The sequence below is a fragment of the Corvus brachyrhynchos genome, unplaced genomic scaffold (genome assembly GCF_000691975.1).
Source record: "Corvus brachyrhynchos isolate BGI_N302 unplaced genomic scaffold, ASM69197v1 scaffold115, whole genome shotgun sequence".
Lineage (NCBI taxonomy): Eukaryota > Metazoa > Chordata > Aves > Passeriformes > Corvidae > Corvus > Corvus brachyrhynchos.
Genome location: NW_008239553.1, coordinates 18,999,284 through 19,026,750, shown reverse-complemented (window position 1 = coordinate 19,026,750; position 27,467 = coordinate 18,999,284). Strand labels below are relative to the sequence as shown.

The 27,467-nt window shown below is 36.9% G+C and overlaps 1 protein-coding gene across 1 annotated transcript in view; it reads right to left on the bottom strand.

Annotated features, from left to right (window-relative positions):
- The window catches only part of SCFD1 (sec1 family domain containing 1), a 47,560-nt gene extending 24,780 nt beyond the window's left edge, over window positions 1-22,780 (bottom strand). The window contains exons 1-13 of the mRNA XM_008639566.2: window positions 22,712-22,780; window positions 21,939-22,027; window positions 20,891-20,981; window positions 20,045-20,167; window positions 18,882-18,969; window positions 15,084-15,173; window positions 13,868-13,923; window positions 12,805-12,890; window positions 10,956-11,055; window positions 7,722-7,861; window positions 6,599-6,689; window positions 6,177-6,250; window positions 4,004-4,085 (exon numbers count right to left, since the gene is read on the bottom strand). Coding sequence (XP_008637788.1) covers window positions 4,004-4,085; window positions 6,177-6,250; window positions 6,599-6,689; window positions 7,722-7,861; window positions 10,956-11,055; window positions 12,805-12,890; window positions 13,868-13,923; window positions 15,084-15,173; window positions 18,882-18,969; window positions 20,045-20,167; window positions 20,891-20,981; window positions 21,939-22,027; window positions 22,712-22,768 — 1,167 coding nt within the window. The 5' untranslated portion in view covers window positions 22,769-22,780. The remainder of the gene's footprint in view (window positions 1-4,003; window positions 4,086-6,176; window positions 6,251-6,598; window positions 6,690-7,721; window positions 7,862-10,955; window positions 11,056-12,804; window positions 12,891-13,867; window positions 13,924-15,083; window positions 15,174-18,881; window positions 18,970-20,044; window positions 20,168-20,890; window positions 20,982-21,938; window positions 22,028-22,711) is intronic.
- Between the last annotated feature and the right edge of the window lie 4,687 nt (window positions 22,781-27,467).

Sequence of the window (27,467 nt, the reverse complement as noted above, 5' to 3'; positions counted from 1 at the left end):
GTTACCTTTTGATAGATATCCCAGATATGCCACATCAATGAGACAGTTACTTCTTGAAGAGCCAACTTGTCTAAGAGGTGCTGATAAGAAGCAGATGTCCCATTTAATTTAAGTGAGTGCAATTTTGTTCACTCAATGGCAAACTCACAGACATGCCAAGAGGAAAAGCTGGGGAATAGGAGCTAAACAGTCCTGTAGATTCAATAAAAAACACAGCAAAGAAGAGGTTCTTATGGGTGCCAAACTGGCAAGCAATGTGAAGAAAATCAATAATAATAAAAAATAATACAATAAAGATGCATTTACATTTACAGTTTTTCCTTTTCTGCCTCCTGCTCTTGCTATTCTACTATGACATCTTGTTCCACACCAATCTCATTCAAGAGACCTTTCTGGCTGCCACTTCAGGGACAGGATTCTGTAATGCAGTTAAAGTGCCACACTTCAGCTTGCTTTTTAAAAAAAATGTATTTGTGAAAGCTTTCAACTTATCATCTTTAGAAACAGGCTGTTTGTAAGCCAAAACTTATTTTAGGGAACATTACTGAAGTGCATGGGAAAGTCTATTGAGCACTGTACTCCAAAATGAACACAAAGTTCCTTCTTCTTAAAGCAAGTAAGTGGAAGCAGGACCCATTAAAATCTCTTAGAGGGTTGGTTATTTTTGTGCTTGCTGGAAGCTCTTCTATCCTCTTTACACTACAAAAGTTCTTAATTTTAGAGAGAGAGAATACGCAGATGAGATGTTTTCTAAGAAACTATTTGAGGTCTTTCTCAAAGATGCTGACAGAAAACAAGCAGAAATAACTGCCTCCAGAACAAGGGAGGTTGGTCAGGTAATTATAGTGTGCTCCAATCAAGAGGAAGAGAAACTCTGGAAGAAGGCTGGAAGTGGCAGCCATAGCCAATTCCCTTTCACTGAACTGTACAGAATGATGATAGCAAGGTCACTGTAACTGAACTCAGAAAAAGCTGTTTTTACTAGAAGGTTACTGAATTATCAGTTCTGGACTACAGAAAACCAGCCTGGCCCACTGTGACATATATACTTCACAAACACATACCATTTCTCTTCACACAGTGTAAGACAAAAATGTAACCTTATTTAAAACAGAGTAGTTAAAATAGCAGAATTCCTTTACAAAATATGAATTTGAAAATTTGAAAGGCTATTGTCAATCCCAATTAAGGGGATCCCAATTAAGGGATCATTCAAAGTATTAGACCTTGAGATCAAGCAAAAGTAGAGATACATAATAAAATTATGTAGGAATTAAACAAAACCCTAAAGTAAACAAATATAGTAATTTAAGACAGAAAACAATTCACATAAAAATCTGCCACTTAAATTCATATGTGTAGAATTCTAGCAAGAGGTTATGTAATCTACTCCCCCAACTGTCATTTTAGAAAAGTATATGTGCACATCTTTTTATATTCCTGATTCAACATACATCAGTAATCCTATTCATATTACAATCACATGCAAAGATAAGCATTACTTGAAACTCTAAAGCAGCTAGATAGGTAATTCTAGCTCTATATCTGTTATCTGTTGGGTCCAGACCTTCAATCACCAGCTTCAGCAGAAGAAAAACCAATAAATGCAAAACAAGGATGCATTTGTTCTAAGCACTGACAATAAATACTTGATGGTTTGCTTCATGAAAAAGTGATGCATACTTTCCATTATTTAACTAAACACTTAAGCCAAAAAACTGCCAGGACCCCTAAGTATGTGATTAATTTCTGGTTTCCTCTTGCTGTGTCTTAGAAAACGATCCAAGAGAATGTGGAAAGCAGCTGTAATCTGAACATTAAAATATGACTGCAAGAAAAATTAAATTCACTTAGTATATCTAAAGCAGGTCTCATTGCATTCTTTGCATAGATGCTTATATATGTAGTGAAGAAAAACGCTCAAATAATTAATATAGTAAAAAAACCATAATGGATCATGCAAATAGTCTATTTTAAAGTATGAATGCACTTCCTGATTATTTTAGAAGGGAAAATATAGTAACCTGAAGAAGAGCATGGTGCCTCACTAGCTCCTCATCACCTCAGCACTTGCAAAAAAAATTCTGTCTTATCCTAATCTGGTTTCATTATTTACTGTATATAAAACCTATTAACCACAGAGTCAAGGTGTCATCAGAATTTCTTTTAAAAGTACTGGCTGAGACATGGCTCTTTTTGAGAGTATTTCTGAGGAATCCATTAGGTAGCATAACGTCCTGCATACTAGAATTCCACAGCTCAAGATAGAAAGATACTTTTTCTAACACTGGAGGGTGGAAAGAGAGGAGAAGATGGTCAAGAGAAAGCAGTTGGAATAAACTTTACATTCATTCAGTTAAAAGGCTTTACCATAGGCAAATTTCAACAGAAAAAACCACATGCATCTGCATTAGTTTAAGACAGTTTTCTAAATATCTGGAGATGAAGTGATGCTTTCTATATCAAAAGAAAAGATGATAGAGATGCACATACCAATATATTGAAGAAACTGCATGGCCATTTGTCTCAGCTATACAATAAGAAGGTAAAGAGCCTGAGCACTCTGCAGTACCAGAATTACGAATCATGGAGGAATGGATCACCACGCCTAGGGAACTCCCTAATAGCAGGCTCCCTGTCAGAGCAGCAAGGCAAGGGCTGGTTGAGTGCCCATATAAGGCAATTCCTTCCACCTCTAGGTAACTAAGTGTGTTGCTATCATCTGATGAATCTGACTCCAGCCCAGTGCCAACAGGACACTGGAAAGCAAAACTGATGTTACTGCCATTCTACATCTTACTCTGAAACTTGTTTTCCAACCAATAAATCATATACAGAATACTACTGGTCTAGGCCTGCCATTATCAAGCCAGTATCTTTCTTAGAAAAGTGAATTTGCAGACAAGGCATCAAAATATCAATATTGTTGAGTTAAATTTTTTTCAGTGGTATTAATGTACTGCTTTTAAATTGTCAGATATGAAAATTGACGTACCTAATAGTGCAAAAGCCCATAAACTAGCCCCTACACTAATGAGCTAAGCACAGAGAGACACTTACTATCTCTTCTCCAACTTAAATATGTAAATTTAATTTATCCATTAAATTGCAGAACTAATCCTTTGTACATATATAGTACTTTAAAAAAATTCAGTAGCAATAATAACTGAAGACAGATCTTACATGCCTTACAAATGTTAAAGCTAGCTTCAAAATACACTGCCTTCCATGAATTATAAGTAGCTTGGTGTAAAACTTTCTAATTATTGATTTTCAGTGAGATGTGGTGCTTGAACCACTTTCCAAAACTTAAAAGAATTTCAGTGTTTCTGAAAGCCTCATCTACAATTTCTGTTTTCATACTGTGAAAACAAATCCATTTTCCAAGTTATCCTAGCAGTAACCATGGCCTTCACTTGACACTAAACCCTCTGCAAGGTCTCTGACACAAGAGCAGGAGATGTAAAACAGAAAAGGGGACGAACACCCTTCTGAAGTGCTCAAATTATGCACAAGACATCTAACACAGACCCTGCTGGAAACACCACTTCAGTAACTTGCATCATTATTACGACATCTCTGGGTATCACTTTCATTGGTGAGCAGTCAACAGTGCCCTTCTGATAAACACATATGAACAGAAGATTGCTTAGACTGAAGTCATGAATTGCCATGACACATCTCTAAAAGAAACAAAACACTTCCATCATAAACTTATTTTTAGAAAGACTTCAACCCACAATAACATTTGTGGCCACCATTAAAAAAATGAGAGTATACTAGTAAATTCCGATAAGAAAAAACCTGGTCTTCCTTGTTTTCCATGCAGAGGCATTCAAAATTCATTCTCTCTCACCCTTCAACACTAAGTAATGCTACAGAGTGAATTCTGAAAAAGTAGCACCATTGAGAAGGCTCACTTTCTTATCTTCACAGCCTCAAATATATTCCTTCAGTTAAAGAGTACTACTGACACAAAACTCAAATTAGAGAGCAATTGTACCTTTATGTGCTCCAAAACGGCTGTTGCAACATTGGTATGAAGATCAATGAGCCTCTTCTTTTCCAGAAGTTCTGGAAGAGAGCTGAAGAGATTAAATACAAACTAACCTGCTGATTTGCACTGTTAGTTGAATTGTGTACTGCATATAGTAGATACTAAAACATTTATAGAATTATAGAACAGTCTGGGTTGGAAAAGACCTTTAAAGGCTATTAAAATCTAAAATTACAGAATAGGATTGGAACTAAAAAATGACAAGTATAGATGTAATGATTCTCATAACTGAAACAGAATAGATAAGAGAAGAACATTAGTCACATGTAATGTAGTAAACCAGGTTTCTACCTTGACTAGCAAAAAACGTACATTATGTGGGTAATTCAAGATTCCCACTGAAAGCTTGTGATCAACAACAGATATGTGCCCTGCTAACCTGAACAAATGATCTACTACATTTAGTCTATTCTGATATATACAGAAGTGTCAATATCTGCCAAATAATAATACCTGTCAAAGAATATCAAACAATTACAAAATTACAGTAAATAACAGTATCTGTCAAATAAATACAGAACTTCTGGATGTCCTGGAATTTGTCAGGTGCTTCTGCATAGAACACAATTCTCTATTCAGGATTCACAATTGAAAAATTTTCTTTTGTGAAATGGGAAACTGAATGGTTAAGTTTACTTTATGGAAAAATTGTTACTTAAGGTGTTAGGATCTACATGATTTTCACTGCTGGCATGTGAAAATCACATTTACAAAAGACTTCTCAGCATCTATATACATTCAGAACCAAAAGCACCCTGGACAACCAGTGTCTTACTCAGTTTAACAGTAGGCAGATGATCAGGCATTTAATGACAACTGACTGCATGTCCTGAAGAACCAGGAAGTTAAGTAGCCATACTTTATTTCCTCCTTTAAGCAACTATAAAATCAATGTTACCTATGATGATTGACCATTAATGACAGCTGGAATGTGAGAAGGTGACTAGTACTGCCTTTGTAAAGGACTGTGTTTTTGAAAAAAAAAAAAAAGCAAACCAAAAAAAACCAGAAAAAGCAAACAACAGGAGATCCTCAATGTTAGAACCTCTGATTTCTAATTTCTAAGATATTCCAAAGTTTTCTAGCAGCTGTAAAGCCAGGAAAAAGATAACCTTCAGAAAATGGGCAACAGAACAGCAAGTGAACCTATTTCAATTCTTACAGCAGAAACCTGCCTAAATGGACGATCTTAATGGTATCAGGACTTCTCAGCAAAATTCTACAGATCAGAGCCAAAAACCAATGCCTTGACCTGAAAACCAGCATCTTGAGAAGTACAAAACTTGAAAACTTTATAGGGCGAGCTTGAAAATACCTGCTTGCTTTTTGGAAACTGTCTGATCACACATCCCTTGTAATTCCAATGAAATTCTAACCAGGGCATAGCATACAAAGCAACTTTTCAAACTCACTAAGAGATAACTAACTAATACAGGCATGCTGGATTTCACAGGATACTGGGCATATCACCCCATTTATCCTCTGGATAATGAATGTTTCTTCTTCCTTCTGATTGGGTCTTAGTGATTAAGGCAGCAAACTATTTATCTCCCTTCTTGAAGGCATCAGTGGAATGAAAAACAAATTTACAATGAGAAAGAAGCCGAAATCTAAGACTTTCACTGTCATGAAACCACTGTCACTGGTGGTTTGGTCTTCAAAAGTGGGGGGGTAAATTTCTCAGAGTTCTGAATGACTATAATCTCGCAAACAGATGTTACAGAAAATACATGAATCAAAATGTAATTGATTACACACTGTGCAAAGCAAGCAGAGACGTGAAGAAGGGGGATTTCAGTTATTTTTTTTTATGAAAGAATGCAGAGTTTGGGGGTTTTGGTGGAAGAGTGCAAGCAAATCTATGATGCACTTAGATTACTCTTGTCTTTGCTGAGGAAACACTCCAAAGTCACACACATTGTGGAAGTCATATATGCAAGCACTGGCTTAGGACATCACATAAAACTTTACCAGAATTATAAAGCATTTAAACTATATTATAAAGCTGAATAGCCTACATTTAAAGATGTTGATTTCAAAGAATACAGAAAGTACAATGACAGAAAAAACTAGAAATGGTTCACAGGTAATAAACAATAATGCATTACTGACTACTTACCTGACAGCTGAAGTTAGCTTAGCTGTATTATCTGAAAGCATACTTATTGCTCCTTCATCCTCCCCTTCTATACCCTGGGTTTTGAAGAAGGGTTTGAAAAGAGGGATAAAAATAGTCATAATAAATATAAATACCACACATGCAGATAGTCAATACATTTAGAAACTATTTTCTCATAGTGGTGTTAACGTCTGTATTTCATTTTTCAGTTAGTATGGAAGCTATATAACTGCAACACCAATGAAGAAGAAATTGAAACTTCTCATGAAATATGGTGTTTCTAGTCCTACTTTTACGATCGTATTATGCCTAAAATTCAGCATGCACTGAAAATTTTTGTCCGTGGGATGACAGGGTGGGCTGAACATCTCTACAAGCCCTGTTACGCTTTACATAGAACACATACAGGTGATAAAACTTACCATGATACTTTTAAGTCTTTTGACTTCATCTTCTTGGGCTCTGTAAGATTCCAGTTCTTCCTGAACAGACTCAGCCACCTCTGGAAAAGGACTAATGCAATAGTCTGCATTAGGCTCAGTTAAATCAATAAACTGAAATACTAGAACCAGACAATGAAAACCTTTTTTGGAAATAACAACACGCAAATCATGCAGCAGTATCAAATCACTGAAAATAATGACATCTTACTGTAGGTTTACTTAAACTTTCTAAGATATATTCACTGCTTTCAATAATTTTATGTAATTTTGGTAAGAACAATTTTGAGCTCTGTAACAAAGAGCTAAGAGACAAAAATAATGGACAATGAATACTGGCCATGATCATTCCTTATGTGGTGGGTTGACCCTGGCTGGATGCTATGTGCTCACCAGGTGACTCTATCACTTCTCTACTCAGCAAGACTGGGCAGGGAGAAAGCAAGGTAGAAAAAACTCCCAAAGTCATGGGTCAAGATACAGGCAGTTGAAAAAAGGAAAGCTTATGTGTGAAAGCAAAGGAAAACAAAAGGTTTTATTCTCTACTTCCCATCAGCAGATGATGTCTGGCCATTTCTCAGGAAACAGGGCTTCAGTAGGCAGAGCGGTTGCTCCAGAAGACAAACATTTAAAAAACCCCATTGAAGGCTGCATCCTTCCTCCTCCTTTCTCTTAGATTTTATTGCTGAACAGTGGTATGGAATGCTATTGGTGTGGTGTGGTTTGGTGTCGTATGGAGTGTATTTTTGGTCAGTTTGGGTGAACTGTCCTGGCAATGCCCCCTCCCAAGATCTTGCCCACCCTCAGCCCACTGGTGAGGGGGAATGTCGGGGAGACAGCGCTGATGCTGTGTGAGCACTGCTCAGCAGTAGCCAAAACACTGGTGTGTTATCAACACTCTTCTAGCAACAATGCAAAGCACAGCACTGGGAGGGCTGCTGTGGGGAAATGAACACCATTTCAGACAGACCCAGTACACCTTAAAAAAAGCCCCCAAACTAGAAGATATTTTCAAATACGATTAAAAGCAGAACTACCATATATGAAGAATACTTAGAATTTATATTGACTAAATTAATATAAACTGTGTATCTTTACAGCTTACCTGCCCTTATGCTTTTGCCAAAATTTATCAGATGCAGTTAAATCATAGGACTTCTTATTTTTTTTCTTAGGTCTAGCACCTGCTGGAGTACTTTCCATTCCTGTTGATTCTTCCAAGTTAACTCTATTCAAATGGAAATCCTAAAATAAAGAAGAGACTTATGTAAATATTTGACGGTTTGTTTATTCAGTCTTTTATACTCAACGAAATACCTTTAAGAATATTTTCTAAAAAAATATTAACACAGCTATTTATTAGAGCTTCATAAGTAGGCAGGAAAACAGTTTACTAGTTCACTAGATAATAGAAACAGAAATATAAGAACTCCAAAATTACTCACAATTACTGAACTGTGACCAGTCCAACACCAAACAAGGCAACAAATGTTAAGCAAAGACTTTTGATTATCTCATACGCAAGCAGTCTTCTGACACTGAACTTTGAACACTGTTTTCTGCATAGAAAATAAATTACTTAGCAAAGACTGTGCTCTAAAACACTCCAAATCTTTGAAATAGAAAAGCTTCTATATTGCAGAAAAAGTGTTTATAAGGCTTAAGTTCACTCACGTAACTACAACATATATGTCAAAGCTGCCAAGAAGCTGATGACATCAGCAACAGGATTATTAAAGCACTAGTAAAATAGTGAATGCATGATAAAGCAAAACTTTGCAACAAAGCTGCTATTTTTCCATATAGTTTTTCTTCTTCCACAGATGTATGAACATAGAAACTACATCGCTTTGCTAGAAGACACAGTTATGCTCATATGTCACCACACAGCTCCCTCCCTGTGGGTCTTCTAGTTCTTTCCCCCACTGCCAAAGACTGCTCTGTATTTTCTGCAGCTTACCTCTCTGGTTTTCAACAGAGTATTAATAAGTATTCCACTTGCTGACTTTGTCCTAGCCCTTTTCAAGAACATTTAAAATTTCAGAGGTGCTCTTTGCTTGGCAAATAATGATAGAGTCAAGTCTTCGACTACACAGAATCTGTTAGAACCTTTTAGAATAGATATTTTTTCCAGAAATAAAACTTCACTTTATTATTTTCATTAAAGTATACAGAAATGGATCACTGTGAGTGAAACTGTCAAATAAAGTTTTAAAATGTTCCTAGTTATGCCTTGGCAGGGACTTAAGCACTACAAATGACCCAGGCCAGAATAGAAACAAAACCAAGTAGCTACTCAAAGGAAACACATGCAGTTGATGAGCACAGACCTCATCTTACAAGAGATGTTTAATGTTTTAGCAAAAAAATAGTATTTTTCAAGTACACATATTCGATAAAAACTTCAAAAGAATTAATGTGATTGGAAATTTAGCTGTAATTTTTAATGGAGATCTATGTTTTGGCTCAGCTTAACTCACCAGTGACCTGGGTTTTCAAGTTAGTTTTGGCATTTACAAGTTTTCCTAAAATAATTCTTATTAATTAGTGTTCCTCCTTTCAACTCCTCATTTTGTCCTTTTAAGGCTTTCTATCCATGCCTCCCATTTTTCTGTATCCACTGATGAAAGGTTTTTTATTTAGAAATAGGAATCTCTTTATGTAAGCCTGTTTAAGTGTAGAAACAGCACGGTTATAATCTCAATGGACGCAGCACTCAACTTTGTGCCTGGGTAGTTCAACACTGCACAGCATTCCTGGACTATTGTAACTGAGACCTTAAACAAAAACCAATTTGCTTGAAAGTATACTCGACATAATCAACATCTTGGTAACACTTTCATGGTTACAATTTATGGCTTCTTAAAAGACTACTGCAGGTATTTCATGAAATATTATGCTCAGCATGTGAAGAGTTTTGCAGGCTTGCCTTTAAGATGAATAACTTGACTGGTTTTGAAATTAAACTTTTGCCCTTTTCATGGAACCACAGACCACTTGGTTACAATTTCACTAAAAAAAACATAATCCTGTTCATTTTTAAGATGCAGCATTTAACAAGTTGGTCCAGAGAACTATTGAAACCTGGTGCAGTAGAGATAAATATCCAATGATCTTTGAGCAAGTCTTCTAGTGTCGTTTTAATACCCCACCCTGTTTGTAGCACTAGTTGTCCTCAGTCTCCAGTACCTTTGATCTGCATCCTGATGAACTGAAGTCCTATCCCAACTCACACCTGAGGCCACCCAACACTACTTCAGAAAGAAACCTGTAGAAATTCAGTACTTCTACCTGCAAGTCTCTAGCCAGTTCAACACTTACTGGAGAAAACTCCGTGCAAACTGTGGTTTTTTCAGATATGCCTTTCCTGAAGAAACTAGGCCAAAAATTGTTTATTTGTATAAAGCACCCTTAAGTTTAAGAGGAAAGGACTTGTGATAAGGAATTAATTACATAAAATAAAATTTACAAGTGCCCTAAAGCATTCCATTAGTGATGAAATATTTTCATCATAGCAATGCACTCTGTGTGTGGCTATACAGTTCACCATCAACTTTGCAGATGAGCGCATACATGCACGTGCATATTTCATGTATGCCTCTAACAGTCTCAGTAATAAATCCAAAATAATTCTCAAAGGTAGATTTTGAAATTATTCCCAAAAATAGGTCTCAGTACAAAAAAAGCCTCCAGATACTAATTACTCTTACTTTTTTTTTTAAATTATTATTTACTCCACACCTATAGACAAAATGCACAAATCTGAGGTAAACAGAATGAGCTATCATTCAAGTACATTTCTAATATTGGTTTTATAAAATAAACTTGAGGAAATAAAGGCAACTTAAGGCTATCTAAATATTTAAAAATGTTTTTTAAAAATCTGTTTTAGATTCCTTACAGTAGGATCATATACCACTCTGCACTGAACACCTACACCACCTTGTGGAGAAAAACCGGAAAAAGTATTTTTAGAAGTTCAAACTAAAACCAAAATTGGTTTTAAAACACATTAAAAGCACTTCTTTTTCAAAGTTGAATTGCACTTAATGGAGCTTGGCTATTACATAACATACAGATCACGAGCTACTGAAGAAAAAGGCAGGATTGCTGAATTAGCTATCTTTAGATGATATCAAGATTTCAACTTCTTAAAATATTTTAGAAATTATTGCTAAATAAAACTTCTAGAGAAAATCTTCCAAGTTGTTCTTTACTAAAACAACTTCCAAATAAAAAAGACAAAACAGATTTTGGATTAAGAGAGAATGTGGTAATAAGTTTAACAACAAACTGAGTGAAAAAATAGTTTTGGTAACAAAATCAGATTTATCCTTACCAGAACATCATGAACTAAAGCTTGGTATGTCCAAGTATGATGTAGAGGAGTTGCTAAATCTATGTTTCTGTCAACAAGGACTAATAGGGGCCTTTGGAAGCTGAAAAGATGACACTTTGTTAGTACTTCTTTAAACATGGTTAAAACATCCCAGTAACATCCTGAGTGATATCAGCCACCTCCTCTATCATATTTCAAGATAAAAGCAAAGCCGCCTACTGCTGAGCTACTCCAGCCTGCCCCAAAGTCACTGGGTCTGATCACTATGATAAATTACACAAATCAAATCTTAGTAATGATAAAAATATTATTTTATTTTGTACTAAGTGAAATTACCACTATATAAATACTGAGCAGAAGTCAAAACACTGAACAGCAACTAGCTTTTTAGGTATTAACCAATACACCTTTGTGTGGATACACATTTGAGTTCCAAACAACCGTTTCAGTGGTAATATTTAATTCCCATTACAATCCTCAAACATAAAATCTCACTTCCAAGGGTTTTTAAGTTAGTTTTTCTCTTTGCTTGTATATAAAGTCCATAAAAAAATAAATTATGAACTTCTGAGACGCACTGTGGTAATTCCATCAGTACCCAATTTTGTGGTAAAAGAATGCATTCATGCCTAAAGGTCTTGAGTTACAGCTACATGAAAAATTTATAGTGAAGATAGCGAGACTGTGAGCTGACAGAACATTATTACATATATTTCTCTTAAGTACATTATTTCTGCAAACATGCCAGTTAAAGTGCCTTTGAACAGAGTAAAAGCATTTAAATTCCATGCTCTGGATTTCCTTAAAGTATATTCACTTAAATATATAATCTCAAAAACCTTAGTCACCTGATTCTGAAAAACCAAACTAGAGACCTGAAGCCATTCAACTGCTTAAACTTTCCTATGCTTCCTTTACCTTGCATTTTAATTTTGAGGGCAATGATGCTACACTACCAGGAAAACAAGCCACGCCTCTGAAGGAAAAGCAGTGCTTACAATTCACTTCCCATGAAAATGAAGAAACTGGTATTTCACAACTATTCTCTCTCCTTTCAAGCTCATTCCTTTTGCCAGCTTTGATGTTTTTGTGCCTTTTATCCAAGTTCTGATTTTAATCTGAGATAAAAGTATGATGACTGTTTTATACCCAGTTAGGAGATTATAAACTTCTTTCAGCTACAGTCTTGCCAATACATGTCCTCTTTTCCATGTACAGTATAAACTCCTATAATACACCTTCCTAAGGCAGCCTGTGGAGTATTCAGCTATCTGGGGGCAACAGTATACAGGGATGCTACTGAGAACACATTATCAGATGCACACAAGCATCTTTAAAGGATTCAAATGGTCATGACTTTAACAGACCTTAATTATCCAAGTGGTAGTCCTCAAGCAGTCCTCCTCTGGTCAAGAGGGGGATCAGCTGAGAAACACTTGCTTTTGACATAACTAAACTGGTAACACTGTTCACAGACAAGAAAATGGGTCCTTCTTTCTTTCAAAGGAGATATGTTCTTTTGCTAAGAGATATGTTCAGGCACGCGACGGCATTTCATGGTCCTGTAAACAGAGTGTATTTGCAGAAGTTTGGCTCTTGCTGGGTTTAGAGGCTGAACAAAATTAACTGGTTCATAACATAATTTTTGACTTACTGTCCTAGGACCATACTCTTATTAGTTATAGAAGCTTTAAAATGGGTTATGCTGTGAGACGGGAAAACTCCCTTAAAAGTATGTAAATTCCTTTAATATAGAATTTGAACCACATCCATGTCAATACAGTTTTCAATACAGTGGTGACTTACCAAGACAACTGAAATATGAAAAATAAAATTACTAACACAATACCTGAACTGGCCAGCTCCAAGTGTGTCACCTGTAAAAAGACTGTTTCTGGCATCTCTTAGATTCTCTCTGAGCTTCTTATCCAATTTCTAAGGAGGGGAAAAACAGAACCACTTTTAACAAACCAATGGCTTCCTAACCTCTCTACATGATCAACATTAAAAGACTTATTGTGCTGTTTTTGTAGTTTATAAATGTCTTCACTGCAGGAAGATTAGGTCCAGTGCAGATGGGAAAGAATGAAATCTTACATCTATTTTCTCCCTCCAGCATTTATATCGATGTCCAGGACTACACTGAAGATGTTTCCTTTATGCCTACTCATCTCCTGCCAGACAATTAGCACCTTTTCCCTAAACATGCAAGTAGAAAACACCAGTAGGAGGCATCAAGAGGGAACCACAGCAGAAGCAGTAAATTGGGCTGTCACACACTGCCCCACAATTGTTTTATAAAAATGAGATTATCCTCAATATGAGTGTATGCACACTGTATGCTTAGGTTTAATCAGTATTATCATTTCACTGACACAGAAGATGCAAAGAAGATGGAAGAAATGAACCACAGTGACTCCTAATGAAGACAGTTCTGTAGAGATTGCTAATTGTGATTTCTTTTAGTCATTTTATCCCTATTTGATGATCAAATTCAATGTCAGTTTAATTTGATATACTAAAAACCTCTTGTACTTACAGGGTTTCCCAGCAAGATAGGTAAAAATGTCTTACTGATACACAGAGAGTAACACAGGCCTGACAGCCACTTTTTAAACTGTGTAGATGCATCTTAATTATAATGTCTGTCAGAAAATCTTGATAAACTCTAGCTTAGGAATTATTATTTAAGTTTCTCATAATTTGATTCCCTAACATTACAGTTTCTACAGAAGTTCCATGGAACTGAAATCCGAGAAAGGAAAATGGATGTATCTCTTTTCCAGTTTTATTTCCTCTACAAGGAAAAGGATACAATGACACTAGATCTCTGCCTCTAGTACCGAGAAAAGTCAAAGTAATGTTTGGAAAGTTTTAAAGCAATGACAGGTGTTTAGAAAAACAGTTCTTACCACTGCCACCATTTCAGCTGCAGTTCCTCTTGAGCATCTGATTATAGGAATAGCGCCTAATAAAAGATACATTGACTTCTACATGCATTGTAATTTTCAGATTCTGTATTACTTTACTTTTTATAAATAATTTTTACTAACATTCTGAGATTAAATACAAACTTTTCTCTTGCAGTCTTTATCTATGAAACAAAAAATGCTATATGCAAATATTAAATAGAGTTTTACAAAAGTAAGTGAATACCCCAGACAGCAATTTATGAGAAATACAGTGTATACTAGAAAGAAAGCTAATGTACTGTGGAGGGGACAAACTATCTTGTACAGATGCATTAAAAGTTATTTTTCAAAAGGTTAGAAGTCCCTTGAACACAGTAGTAAGTATTATGCCACCACCACCAGCACAATATATCTGTTACAACTCACTGCATGGTAATGCTATTTTCAAAAGCACATTTTCCATTGGCTTTCAGGTTTTGAAATATTTAGCTACTGTTTCTCACTTATCTATACAAATAGGAAAATTCCAAAACCATACAGTTTAAGTGACTGAGGAAAAACATTCAATTTGTATCAACTAACACTTGAAAGAACTGAATAGGTCCAAGGAAATCTCTCTTGAACAGACTGCCCCACAGCAATCCCCAACTCCCCTTGTAGGCCAGCTATCTCAGACAGACCAGTTTCAGTTAGAGCTTAAGTTAAATGTCATCACATGAAAAATGTATCAGCTAAGCATCAAGGAAACTCACAATAAAATAAGCAAACTTAATATATCTTCCTATTCCTGGAGTTATTTCAGTTAGATCTTTGCAGGGTCTGTGAGAGGAGTTTTTTTTCTTCTAATTCTGCAGTGGGTTTTTTTTAAAACTTTGGCTTTGTTTTTTTTTTTTTAAGAATGACAAATCCAAACTCAAAGCACTATTATCTTCACTGCAAACTAGGATTTTGTTAAAACAGTGAACCCAAACCTTTGCATTTCTGTATTCTTCTCCCATTCATACTGAAGACTAAGACTCAAATCCCATGAAGGACAGCCCTTATTGTACTTTACAGTGATATAAAGCAATAATTTGAGCAAGATCATTATCCCACTCTGTGAATTATTGAGATTTTGGTCACAGATTGAATTCTGCATTTAATTTTCTATATAAAATCACTAGACTTCTAGTTATCTCACTGAATACAGAAAATATGCTAGAATTTGGAAACTTACCAAGTGTAACAAAAAAACAGAAGAGACTATCAACAATAGTGTCCATTATAGTTTCCATTTCTGTGTCTGTTATATCTGGTCGGTTAATGGCTAAAACAGTGTGGAAAAAAAAAATAGGGTTAAATAAGTTCATGCCACTTTAATACTGAGAAGGCAAACCTCTTCTAATCTGATGGCTGTTAGTAGTCAACAGATTTTGGTGCAGAAGAGATTACATCCTGAAATGCCCCTCTTAGCACATCTATTAGTTTCCACCCCCCTTTTTTTTTTTTTTTTTTTTTTTTTTTTTTTTTTTTTTTTTTTTGAGAAAAAAATTGGGAGAACTTAATTAATGCTTGCTGTATAAGGTCAAACACTACACAATCATTTCCAAGTCTCTCTGACTGCATATGTTATCTTTTGGATTGTGTTAGTATTGCATTAACAAAAAACCTACTAAGAAACATGTTCTAGAAGAGAAATGGCCATCCACTTGACAAACATTTTTCAGGAAAAAAATCCTCAAAAATTACCTGTGTAGTTTAATTATAGTATGTAGTTATCTATATTCAGAATTTCTAAATCCCACCTCTTGTATCGAGATTCCTTTTTTTTCTCATAAATTTACTGTCAGTCTCTAGATTAGGGGTAATTCCCAAGTTATAAAACATTTTACTTGACAGGAAAGAGAGATTTCCCTCCCACATTTACGTCAGAACAGAAGACACGCAGCAACATTTCTCTTAAGTAACTAACCCTGACAAGAATATAAGAGCCAACAGGCAACATCAAACCAAATCTTATCACAGACCTCAAGTCAAGCACTATCTCAGGATTCATGCCATAAATTCTATCCTTGTTTGTTTTACTTTACCTTTAAAAATTTTTCTCATAATTATCTGTCATATCCTCTTTCTTCAAAAATTAATTTCAAAGCTCTAAACATTAATAAGCCTTCCATTCTAAATTTATGCATGGCCAGCCATAACCATTCTCTAACTTTAAAGGTGCTTTTTTTCCCCCCCATCTTTTCTCCTCTAAGAACTTTAGAGATGTGGATTATATTTCAGCAACTATACTTAGCAAGCCAAAGTTTTGACTAGGCTGACAGCAGCAATAGAAGTTTCAAGTTTCTGAAATACCAGCACCAAGAAAGGCAGACCATTCCCAAAATCTGTATTTTTCTGTAATGACAAAGCTTTGAAATTCACTGGGGCTATAATTCTGTACTTATCTCCAACTAATGGTCTCCCAGTTTATAGGGGTGAAAAAACCTTACTTTTACTCTCTTGCCTTTTCCAATTCTAAAATTTAATTCCCATCATGTTATTATGTTTAAAGTACTCATTTCTGATGTTCCTGTAATCTGCATACTGTCAGTGCCTTCTAATTTTGTCTAACATGCACATTTTATGAGCACATTCCTTTTCTTGTACCATAGCAACCAACACAGATACTCAGTATTACTGCTCCTTAGATCAACCTTTGGGAAACTTCATTAAGAATCTTTTGGTAAAATGTTCTACCATGTTTTCTATACATTTCTCTCTCTCCACTCTAAGAAGGTTATGGGGAATGCATCTATTACAGAAAAGAAAGCATAGGTCTCCTACATTTTTCTGTTGTACTGCAAAATTCAATCAAATTGTAAAGAATGGTAAAGAAGCATTCAAATAGCATGAAACAGCATATCTCAAATATCAACTTTATACCAATATTACTCATTTATTCTTTCTTCTACACAGTCTTAGAGAAACAGAACCAGAGAGAGCCTGAGGGACTATCTAGTTGGTCTTCCTTTCCAAAGATGAGTTAAACCCATGTAATTTCTGCATCTAAACCAATTCAAATAGCTTCCCAGACATAAAAATACCATAACATTTACAGGTAATCTAATATTTCACTATTTTTAAAATTAGAAAGTGCCCCTAATATCTGGTCAGAAACTTTCTCGTTGCATTTAAACTCATCACTTCTTGTCCCTTACTAAACAAAGGGCATGTATTATGCCCCTTCTGTCTACGAAAGTCTTTCACATAATTGAAGGATTTTATCATGCTTATTTATCCTGACATTACCTCTCTGTAAAAGCAGTCATATAGCCAAGAAATCACAGAACTGAAATTTAACCTGTTTTTTTATATCTGCTCTTGGTTCACCCATTCAGATACATTCGTGGGCACGCGGCAGTGCTGCTGCAAGAACAGCAGCCATCACTCAGTACCCTCAGATTTACACTGACTTTTGTAGATGATGAAACCGGCAGTCTCCTGCTATACTCTCCACAGGCAAAAAAGCCCACTTCTTCCTCACCTCTGCACTCCTACTGACTGTCTGTGTCAGATCTAGAACTCACACAATAAGACAGATCAGCCACTGAGCTCTAATGGAAAACTCATCACTCTCTGTGGGAGATCAGGTTTCTGTTCCATGAGCTTTTGGAAACAGCCCACTTCTACATTGGTTTAAACATGGTGGCAAATTTCAGCGGCCCCAGAGAGGAAAACAAGCCAGATAGAAACTGATGGGTGCAAAATGTTTTCAGTCATTTAAATTCAAATTCCTTGTTAGCACAAGCAATCTTATGACAGTCAATTAAGTATCTTTATATACACAGGAACGCATCACAAAACAATTATTTTTAAAACTCTTAACATCAGGTTTTAGTGAAAAAAATAAAGTCTGCTTTTCAAACAAAAATGCCCTTCACTCTGCCAATGGAATCAATCCCCAGTGTGAGACACGACTCAGTATTATTGATCCGGTTTTAAAGAAAGGTACTGACTTTGGATATTGGGCAAGAGAGGAGAAAAATCTCACTGCCAAATATTATACATACAGAGACTTCTCATCTCTACCTGGTCACTAGGGAGTATTCCACGCACCAAGAATTAGCTGTGTGACACTGTGACTATACTAAAGGAATGAGGAGCTGCTGCAAAAATAGGACTATCTTAACTTTTGCTTCTTCTGTTGCATTGCATTTGTACATCACACAAAGGAGTTGGTATTTTCTAAGGAAAGAGTCAATTAAACACACACTGCAGCTCTGAAATTACTGGTTCTCTGGAGGAGAGGAAGAACGAAACTACAGCAGAGGCAGCAAGACAACATACCCTGTAACATCCAGAGTAAGGGGCAGGAGCGGTGGAGTGGTAGTTCCCTGTACATTTATCACAATTAATGGGTCAGAGGAGTACATAAAATCAGCACAATGGAGGGAGGAAGATCACGTGGATAATAATGACAACTAGTATGTATGTTGACTTGAGCTGCCATAGCACCAAAGCAACTGACCTAAGGCAGCCACTTGCTTTTCCCGCTAGGTTCCAAATCAAGTTGAACAGAAGTCTTGAGAAGAAAAAGAGTTCCAGGAGGCTGACTTCACTTGCAACTCTGAAACTTTGTGAAGAAGCTGACATGCTTGGCTCACACGCTTGCAGAAGCAATCAGCATTGCTTATTGTCTAGAATGCCCTTTCCCATCCATAGTGACTATCTAATGTGAAAACAATATGTAATTTTTCCAACATTATTCCTTGTATAAAAAGTGTTATTATCCATAAATGTCTATACCACAGTTTTCCTTTGTTATTTAAAAATACATATTTATTTTTCAGTATCCCAATCACCATGTGATAAAGATGCTGAAATGAGTATCTAAGAACTGCTTCTTTCATGACTTTATACATCTAACAGGTTATCCTGAATTCTGAGCAGATCAAAGCAAAATGAAGTAATTGCTGGTTATTAGCTACAAATTCAAAAGTAAATTTCAACTTCAGACATTCTGGTATAATTTCCATATAAATTTACTTACCACGATATGAAACAAGTTCTTTGTTTTGGTTACACAATACAAACATATCATCTTCTAAAGTAATAAAATTAAGATATTGATCAAACACCTAGAAATCAAGGAATAATGGTCAGAATAGTCCAGAGTGAAGCATAACAAAAAAATATGTGATTAACTGCTACTTAATTTTGAACATTTTACAGGAATACCTATTCAAAGAAATAAATGCAAGATATAATTTATGAATTAAAAAGCTTGTGTAAGGATTCAATGATTAACACAAAATATTAAGAGGACTGAAAAGTGCCAGAACTGTCCAACTGTTTCCGTGGACAAAGTTCTAGTAGCCAAGTATGACTGAAAAAACGCATATGGAGGACATTTCATTATTGTAGGTTCACTTTTTATGAATATGAAGGACTACAACATAATCAGCACTGAGCTCTCAGGCAAGAGAGAGGAAAGAGGGCAATATCTGAACAGTAAGATATTACAACTCATGACTTCTAACTTTTCTGTAACACACCTGTACATTCGGGAAAAAGTTAAACTTCTCTATAGCACAAACTATTAATGAGACATCACAGCCAAAAAACAGATTTAGGAAAGTTAATTTTCAGTGCTACAGCAATTTCCTGCTGCTGACGACCTAAGGCTTAAACAAAACTAGTAGTGTTCATTTTATTTCACAATGGGTTCTTTCTCTCATGCCAGTAGTACTTATCAGAGTGAGAAAAAGTGAATGTATTTATTACTTAATAATTTACAGGTTTCGGTACAGCCATTCAACAAAAATAAAAGTAAATCCCTAAAACATGCCTTTAAATCACAGAGGTATAGGAGTGTAAAAAAGTGTGTATATATGAAATATTATTTCAAATGAGAACTGCACTCACACTGCTTTTTTTGTGTATTTAGGAGCTAAAACCCCACCCCAAGATATATGCACTGAAAGCACTCATTCAGCTGATGAGATCAGGAATAATCTGAAACCACTGTTATTTCTCCTCTTATCATTCAGCACAAAAATCCTGCAGCATTTGGAGTAATGACAGCTGAAGTATGGTACTAAGCTGCATTACTGGGATGCCTGTAGGTTCTGTTTTTTCCCCAGCATGCCTGAAGATAAGAATGCAGTAACACCTGTAATGGTATTAACATTAGGGACTGGGGGACTTTCTTACCTTAGCCACTTGAGTTACTGCATTAGCACCTATAGCAGCATTTGCAATATCTTCCAGTTTACTTCTCGAAATGGCAGAAATGAAGTTTAAATAGTAAGATTCATAAAGCTGGTTTCGAAGATCCTAAAAGAAAGAAAAATCACAACACTTTTCCTGAATAAGTACTAATACATTCCTGACTAATTAAAAGAAGAAATCATACTTTTACTGTGTGATGTTAAAGTTATCCACAGTCAAACTAAATCTTCAGAAGTGCTTAGCTGTCTCTTCATACAGCTCTTTACACAGTGTTTTGATTACATGTCCAGATATAAACAACCTAACACAGAACTGCAAAACAACAGGAAATGACATTTAAGCTGAAAGACAGCAATTACTATTCCACACCTTACTGCCGACCAAAAAATATCCTTTGCTCTTCTCCTTCCTTTGGCAAAGATGTCAACCTTCCATCTCCTTCCCAGGAATGTGAAAATTTGAGATTAGCCTAATCCAGTCTTCCCACTCAAAGCAGTATCAAACTGTGCAGGTGATTTAGGATTGTGTCCAGTCAGGTTGTGAACCCCTCCAAGGACAGAGACTCCACAAACTGTCCAGGCAATCTGTTCCAGTGTTCAGCCACCCTCATTAAAATAACTTTTTCTAATGTTAAATAGAGTATTTGTACCCACTGCCTCCTGATATATTCACCCTTCTACTCGCTGGGAAATTGAAGTTTTGCATAATATTTTGGGTAATATTTTTCTGAAAAGTATGTGCTAATAACAGTCACACTCTGGTGAGTGCAGGATTCCTTCACACACCCTGTTGTGTGGACTCCTTTGAAACATTACACATGCAAGTTACCTGGCACATTCGGTCAATATTTTCTTCTGTTGGCATTACAAAGTAAACAGCTGGAACATCTGGAATAGCATCCCGATCTGAATGCAAAAGCCTGACAGTAAGAAAAAAGACATCTCTAACGTGCTGTTTCTCTGATATGTGTAAAATTATACAAGTTAAAGTAACTATTTATTTGTACAGACAAATATAATTTCCTACAATTTCTTTCTATATTTAGCCAGAGTTTTAGCAAGAAAGAAAATCACATTTGTATATATTTTGGCTGAATATATTAATAGATGTTTTCAAAGTTTATTCAAAGCTTGAAAAAAGGCTTTAAAAATCTTCAAGAGGAAGCTAAAATACTGCATCCACAAAGTTCATATGTGAACTGTTGACATGGTAAAAAACCACTGTTAAACTTGCCTTTCCTGCTCAAAGGCAAGGTGCTTAGATGTTTTTCTCACGTTTCTGCTGATGTGTCAGCATACTAAACTGTGCTTCCATTTCTAGTCTTCACTTAGCAAAAGTTAATAAACTTGTAAAAAAATAAATGTATGTTCAAAGTTTCTTCACTACTATTACCACAGCTAAGGAATGACAGTGGACTAGGTAAATGGAATCTGGTGAAAAAGAAATGAGAAATCTCTTAAAATAATACTTATAGATTTCATATGTTTGACAGCAGACAAGTAAAATCTATGTGTAAAAAGATACACAAAGAACATACACAGTCTCATGAAACAGTTTGTGCCAATATAATTTTAACATGTATTATTAGAGAAGGATTTGTACAGACAAATTCCAAAAGAACACCTACTGGATAGTTTTTATTTTTGAACAAGGGCCTCCTGAACCGAGCAAGAAATCCTACTGAACAGTGTTTGGAATTGTATCTTCACTCCCTGATTCTGAATAATGCCATCTGATTTTAGGAACAAGTCAGTGTATAATCTTTATTTTAGCAGTTATTTAGTAAATGATTTTTCACTGATTTGTTCATTATTTTAGGGAACATTAAAAAATGTTCTTTTTAGAAAAGTATTCCCAATTTTTTAAAAGTACTTACAGATGCAAAGTGATCCCCATATCTCTTAGCTCTTTCACTGACAGCAAAGGTGAGATGATATCTTGGCCAAATCTGTCATAAATGAGAACCTGAACAGATACACATCATCTTATAAAGTGCTGTAAAAAGTGGATGCTGTAGAATACAGTAGATACAGGAATTCAGGTTTAGGGAACTACTATCCTAACCTGAAAAGTGCTTCAAGAAATAAACATCTACCAATTTATAATAAATCATTCATTTGTCAAGGACTTCCATTTGTGCTTACAAATAAATAAAATATGAAAAAACCCAAAAAAACCCTCAGTGATAAAGGGGGAAAAAGAATCATCACTTCTATCTCCTGAAAAATGTCTTGTCAAACAAGAGTTTGCTGTCAGAAATTTGTTATTGTATGTGCAGTTTTTCTGACTGCATTTGGGAGAGAACAACAGGAAAATCAGGTAAGAGAAAAAAGGAATTAGTGAAAAAAGAAAACAGATGAAGAGACAGAATGTCAACTCCTCATGAACTACAAGTAATTTTAAAGGTAATAAAGCTAGCTTAAGCTCAGCTTTTTCAAGCTATCAATAGTTCTTCCATTAGGCTTCTTTCTGACTCAGGTATTTTTTCAGCAGTTCTGATATTCAATTTTGTGTATTTACAATACAGGAAAAAAAATTTTGCACAAGTTAATAACGTAAGACAGATGAACTTGATTTAGCTAAAATCTGCAAATTGGAACTTTTCTGAACACTATAAAATTCTCTTACTCTGGTTCCAAAAGTTCTTACCTTCCACACTGGTTCTCCTGTGCTGTTTTTAACAGGAGGAACATTGAAGTTCAGCATACGTTTCAAAGCCACTGGAAAATAAAGCCAAATAATGCTTTAATCTCTTTACACTTGACCAACAGCGATTAAACACGTTAGCAGGATTTTATTATACATTTCATTTGAGAGGAAAACCATCACAAAATATAAATGCAAGAAATCACATTTTCATTATTTTTATGCAGCTTTGACTGACAGGTGGCTCACATCAGCTAGAGTTTATGGGCTCCAGAAGACACTGCAAAAAGAAAATAAGCAAGTTCTAAAACACTAACTCTTCTTAGTTATACAAGCTACATTCTAACATGGTTTGCCTTAAAAATAATTCCAGTATCTTCCTGAAGGTGCATTCTGTCCAGTGGGAACTAGTTTGCTTTATTCCCCGATCTGCTTTTCCTACCCCACAGGAACAACACTGTACACACCAAACAAAAAACACCTTTATGCCTGACTAAAATCAGTACACAGTTTGAAAGATTTTGAGAACTCACATGAAGAAATTGCTAGTTTAAGGGGTACAAAAATAGCCTTAGTTTGCAGCAGGAAAACTCTTTGAAACAGGAATGAACTTTTAACTAAACTTTCCATTCACCATACAGACCAAAGCAGATTGCTTCACCTACCACTAATTTATAAATCTATTATATAATGAATCCTTCCTCATTTATCTGATTAAACAACACAGTATGTGCTGATCTCCCAACTTTTGACTAGCAGCAGCAGACTATATGTGCTATAGTGGCTATTCTCTTAAAACTCGTAACAAAATCATCACAGAGTTTTGCAAAGAGGAAAAACCTGCAGAGATTAGAGCGATGTATACCACTTAGCTCATAAATGGAGAGTGCAGAAACTATTAACTTTTGACTCTGGCTGAATGAACATACTCAGTGCAGTTCTTGGGATCTACAGCATCACAGGTCATGTCAGGCTGGAGAAGACCTTGGAAGACCTCCAGTCTAACCTCCTGCCCAAGGAGGCTCAGCTCTGAGGCTAGGCCAGGCTGCTCAGGGCTTTATCCAGTCAAGTCTCCAGGGATGGAGATGCCACAAGCACACTATGCAATCTGTGGCACTGATTGTCCTTGAGGAGAAAAAGCTTTTCCGGACATCCAGTTTGAACACCTTGTTTATGTTATGCAATTTATGCCTGTTGTGCTTCACCCTACTGCCATACACCACTACAAAGGGGTGTGGTTCCATCTTCTCAGTGCTGCCCATAGGTCTTGGGGAGCTGCTGTAGGGTCCACCCTGAAGCCACCTGGACAAAACTCCAGACAGAACAAGCTTTAGTGCTACAGCCTCACCAGAGACCCTGACCACCTTGGTAGTCCTGCTGACTCCCTCCAGCTAATGGTCCACTGGGACCCCTCACAAGCCTTTTCGACAGAGATGCTCTCTGGTCTGGCAACCCCCTACACTGCTGCCTGTACGTGCAAGGGGTTCTTCCTTTACAAGTGCAGGAATTTACATTTGTCATTGTTAAATTTCGTAAGATCTCTGCTTGCCCATTCCTCTTGCCAATCTAGGTGCCTCTAAATGGCAGCTCTGCCCTCAAGTAGAAGAGATTTCCCTAGTTTGCTGTCACCTGCACACTTAATCAGACTGCACTCTGACTTGTCCTCCAGGTGACTGACAGACATTTTAAACAGGAGAGGTCACAGAATACACTCATGCAGTGCTCCAGTTGTTACCAGCCTCTAGGTAATTATGTCTGATTAATTACAACTCTCTGAGCCTGACCATCCAACCAGTTTTTTTAATGTAGCTGGTTGTTCGTTCATGTAGTCCATGATACCCTAACTTGGCTGTAACACCACAGTGTCAAAAGCTTCGCTGAAGTCAAGGTAAATCACATACTCTACTGTCCTGTTGCCTACAAATCCAGTCATTCTATCACTGAAGGTAATTAGGCTGGTCAGGCATGATTTACCATACATAAATTCATGCATGCGTTTTCCTTTATGTGATGTGAAGTATCTTCCAATAGGATTCACTCAATGATTGACTCCAAAGTGACACTAAGGCCTGGAAGCATTTGTAGGTGAAGACTGAAGCAAAAGCAGCACTGGTTACCTCAGCCCTATCTGTGTCTATCACCACTAAAAGACCAGCTCCATTTAGCAATGATCCAACATTTTTTCTTACTCACATTTCTGCTACTAATGCTACATCAGAAGCACTTCTCCTTTCTTTAGATACATGCTGCACAGCTCAACCTCAGTAGAACTTTGGCTTTCCTAACACCACCTCTATCCATGGCCAGGCAGTGTTTCTGATGTCCTGCTTCCTCCTGTGTACTGCCCTTTCAAATGACATTACTAGCAGGGAAGCACGAATGTAGGAAAATCCAAGCTAGCACTGAGTTCTGAGTCTTGCTGCGCTCCAGCCTTCCACTTGCTTCATACTTTTTTCTTGTTTTTTAAAGACCATGGAGGCAGCCCTGAAAGTTGATTACAGGCTGCTCCTGGATTCTTTGGCACCTCACTGCTGGTGACATCTTCAGTCATATGAACAATTTTATATAAAGCTGTATGGCTATGTACTTTGGAACTACTGGAGCTGCAGCAGCTACATTGCAGAGTTTATCATCTAAAGTAAAACTTGGCATAAGCTCTCTGCTAAGAAAGAGTAATCAGACTAGTAATGTGCTGTGACAATCATGTTAACATTCAACAAGTGTCCAAGTTTCTTTTTTTGTATTCACACTGCCATTTCATTTACATTAATGCTAAATGTTCTCTGGGGCAAGGATCACGTTTTTACTGTGCTTGCACAATGATATGCTTTGGTTATGAAACCAATCCTGGTTATGAACCAGCATAAAGGTCACAACAGATGGTGCACATGCATGGTAATACCATCACTAAATGATAAGAAACATTTTTCTGAGTATCTTTTAGTTGTTGAATCTAGCTCCCAACAGAAGACAACATGGATTCATGTGTAAAGGCTGACTGAAATAATCAAGTAACAACTGTTGGTGACATGGACAGTGGGACTGAGTGCACCTGCAGCAAGTTTGCCAACAACATCAAGCTGTGTGTGGTCACAAAATCACAGAGTCATTTAGGTTGGAAAAGACCTCCAAGATCAGTGAGTCCAACCTTTGACTGATCACCACCTTGTCAACCAGATCACAGCACCAGGTGATATGTCCAGCTGAACACCTCCAGGGATGGTGACTCTACCACCTCCATGGGCAGTCCATTCCAATGTTTAACCCCTTCCACGAAGAAATTCCTCCTCAATAAGCTGGAGAGAAGAGAAGCCATCCAGAGGCACCCTGACAGGCTTGAAAAGTGGGCCTGTGCAAACCTCAGGAAGTTCAGCAAGGCCAACTCCAAGTTCCTGCAGCTAGGGCAGGGCAATCCCAAGCACAAATACAGGCTGGGCAGAGAATGGATTTACAGCAACCCTGGGGAGGACCTGGGGGTGTTGGTGGAGGAGAAGCATGACATGACCTGGCAATGTGCACTTACAGCCCAGAGAGCCAACTGTACTCTGGGCTGCATCCAAAGCAGTGTGGCCAGCAGGGTGAGGGAGGGGATTCTCCCCCTCTGTTTTCCTCTGGTGAGATCCTACTTGGAGTGCCGTGTCCACATTTGGGCCCAGTATAAGAGGAACTTGAACTTGTTGGATTAAGTCCAGACGAGGACCACTAAGATGATCAGAAGGCTGGAGTACCTCTTCTGTGAGGAAAGGCTGAGAGAGGTAGGTTTGTTCAGCCTGCAGAAGAGAAGGCTCCAGGGAGACCTTATAGCATCTGCCAGTATCTAAATGGAGTTAACAAGAATCCTGGAGAGGGACTTTTCACAAGAGCATGTAGGGACAGCACAAGGGGGAATGGCCTTAAGCTAAGAGAGTAGCTTTAGATTAGATACAAGGTAAAAATTCTTCCCTATGAGGTTGGTGAGGCTCTGGAACCGGTTGTACAGAGACCTGTGGATACCCCATACCTGGAAGTGTTCAAGGACAGGCTGGATGGTGCTTTAAGCGACCTGATCTAGTGAAAGGCGTTCCTGCCCATAGCAGGCAGTGAATTAGAATGAGATGATCTTCAAGGTCCCTTTCAACCCAAACCACTCCATGAACGTGGTGAAAGAGAATAGAAAAGAATAAAGCTGTACAGAATATGAGCTCAAAGAAAATGGGCTTTATCAGAAAGACAGCAAAGAGAAGATAAGCAAAGGACTGCAGAGTAACATCAAATAGCACTATCAATGGTAGATGCCACAGGAATGAGATTACAAAACAGACTGGTACCAAAAAGTGAAGCATACTAGTAAATATTTAAGGTCCACGGAGACTGTGACAGTTGTCAAGGAGAAAGTGACATGATTACAGCTCAACTACTGACTACAACTTTTGCAAGCAAGGGAAGTAGAGGACTACAGAGTTGACATCCCCTGTGCTTTAGGAGTATGTTCAAGGCTTTACAAAACAGCATCAAGGTAGAGAAGAATCAATTAAGGATTCTCACCCATGTGTAAGAAGGGATGGAATAACAAATCCTTTACTCGCAGAAATCCTAATGCACAATCAGTTTAGTTGTTAATATCGTATTCTCAGTTTCTTGAGGGTCAGCACACGCTCGCATGCTGCTGTATTGTCTTAACAAGGGCATAATAACAGCAGCTTTATTTTTGCACCATTAAACGCTGTTTTCCGTCGATCCTTCCCACCGGCAGAAGGAAGCCGAAACGGAGGGTGCGCTC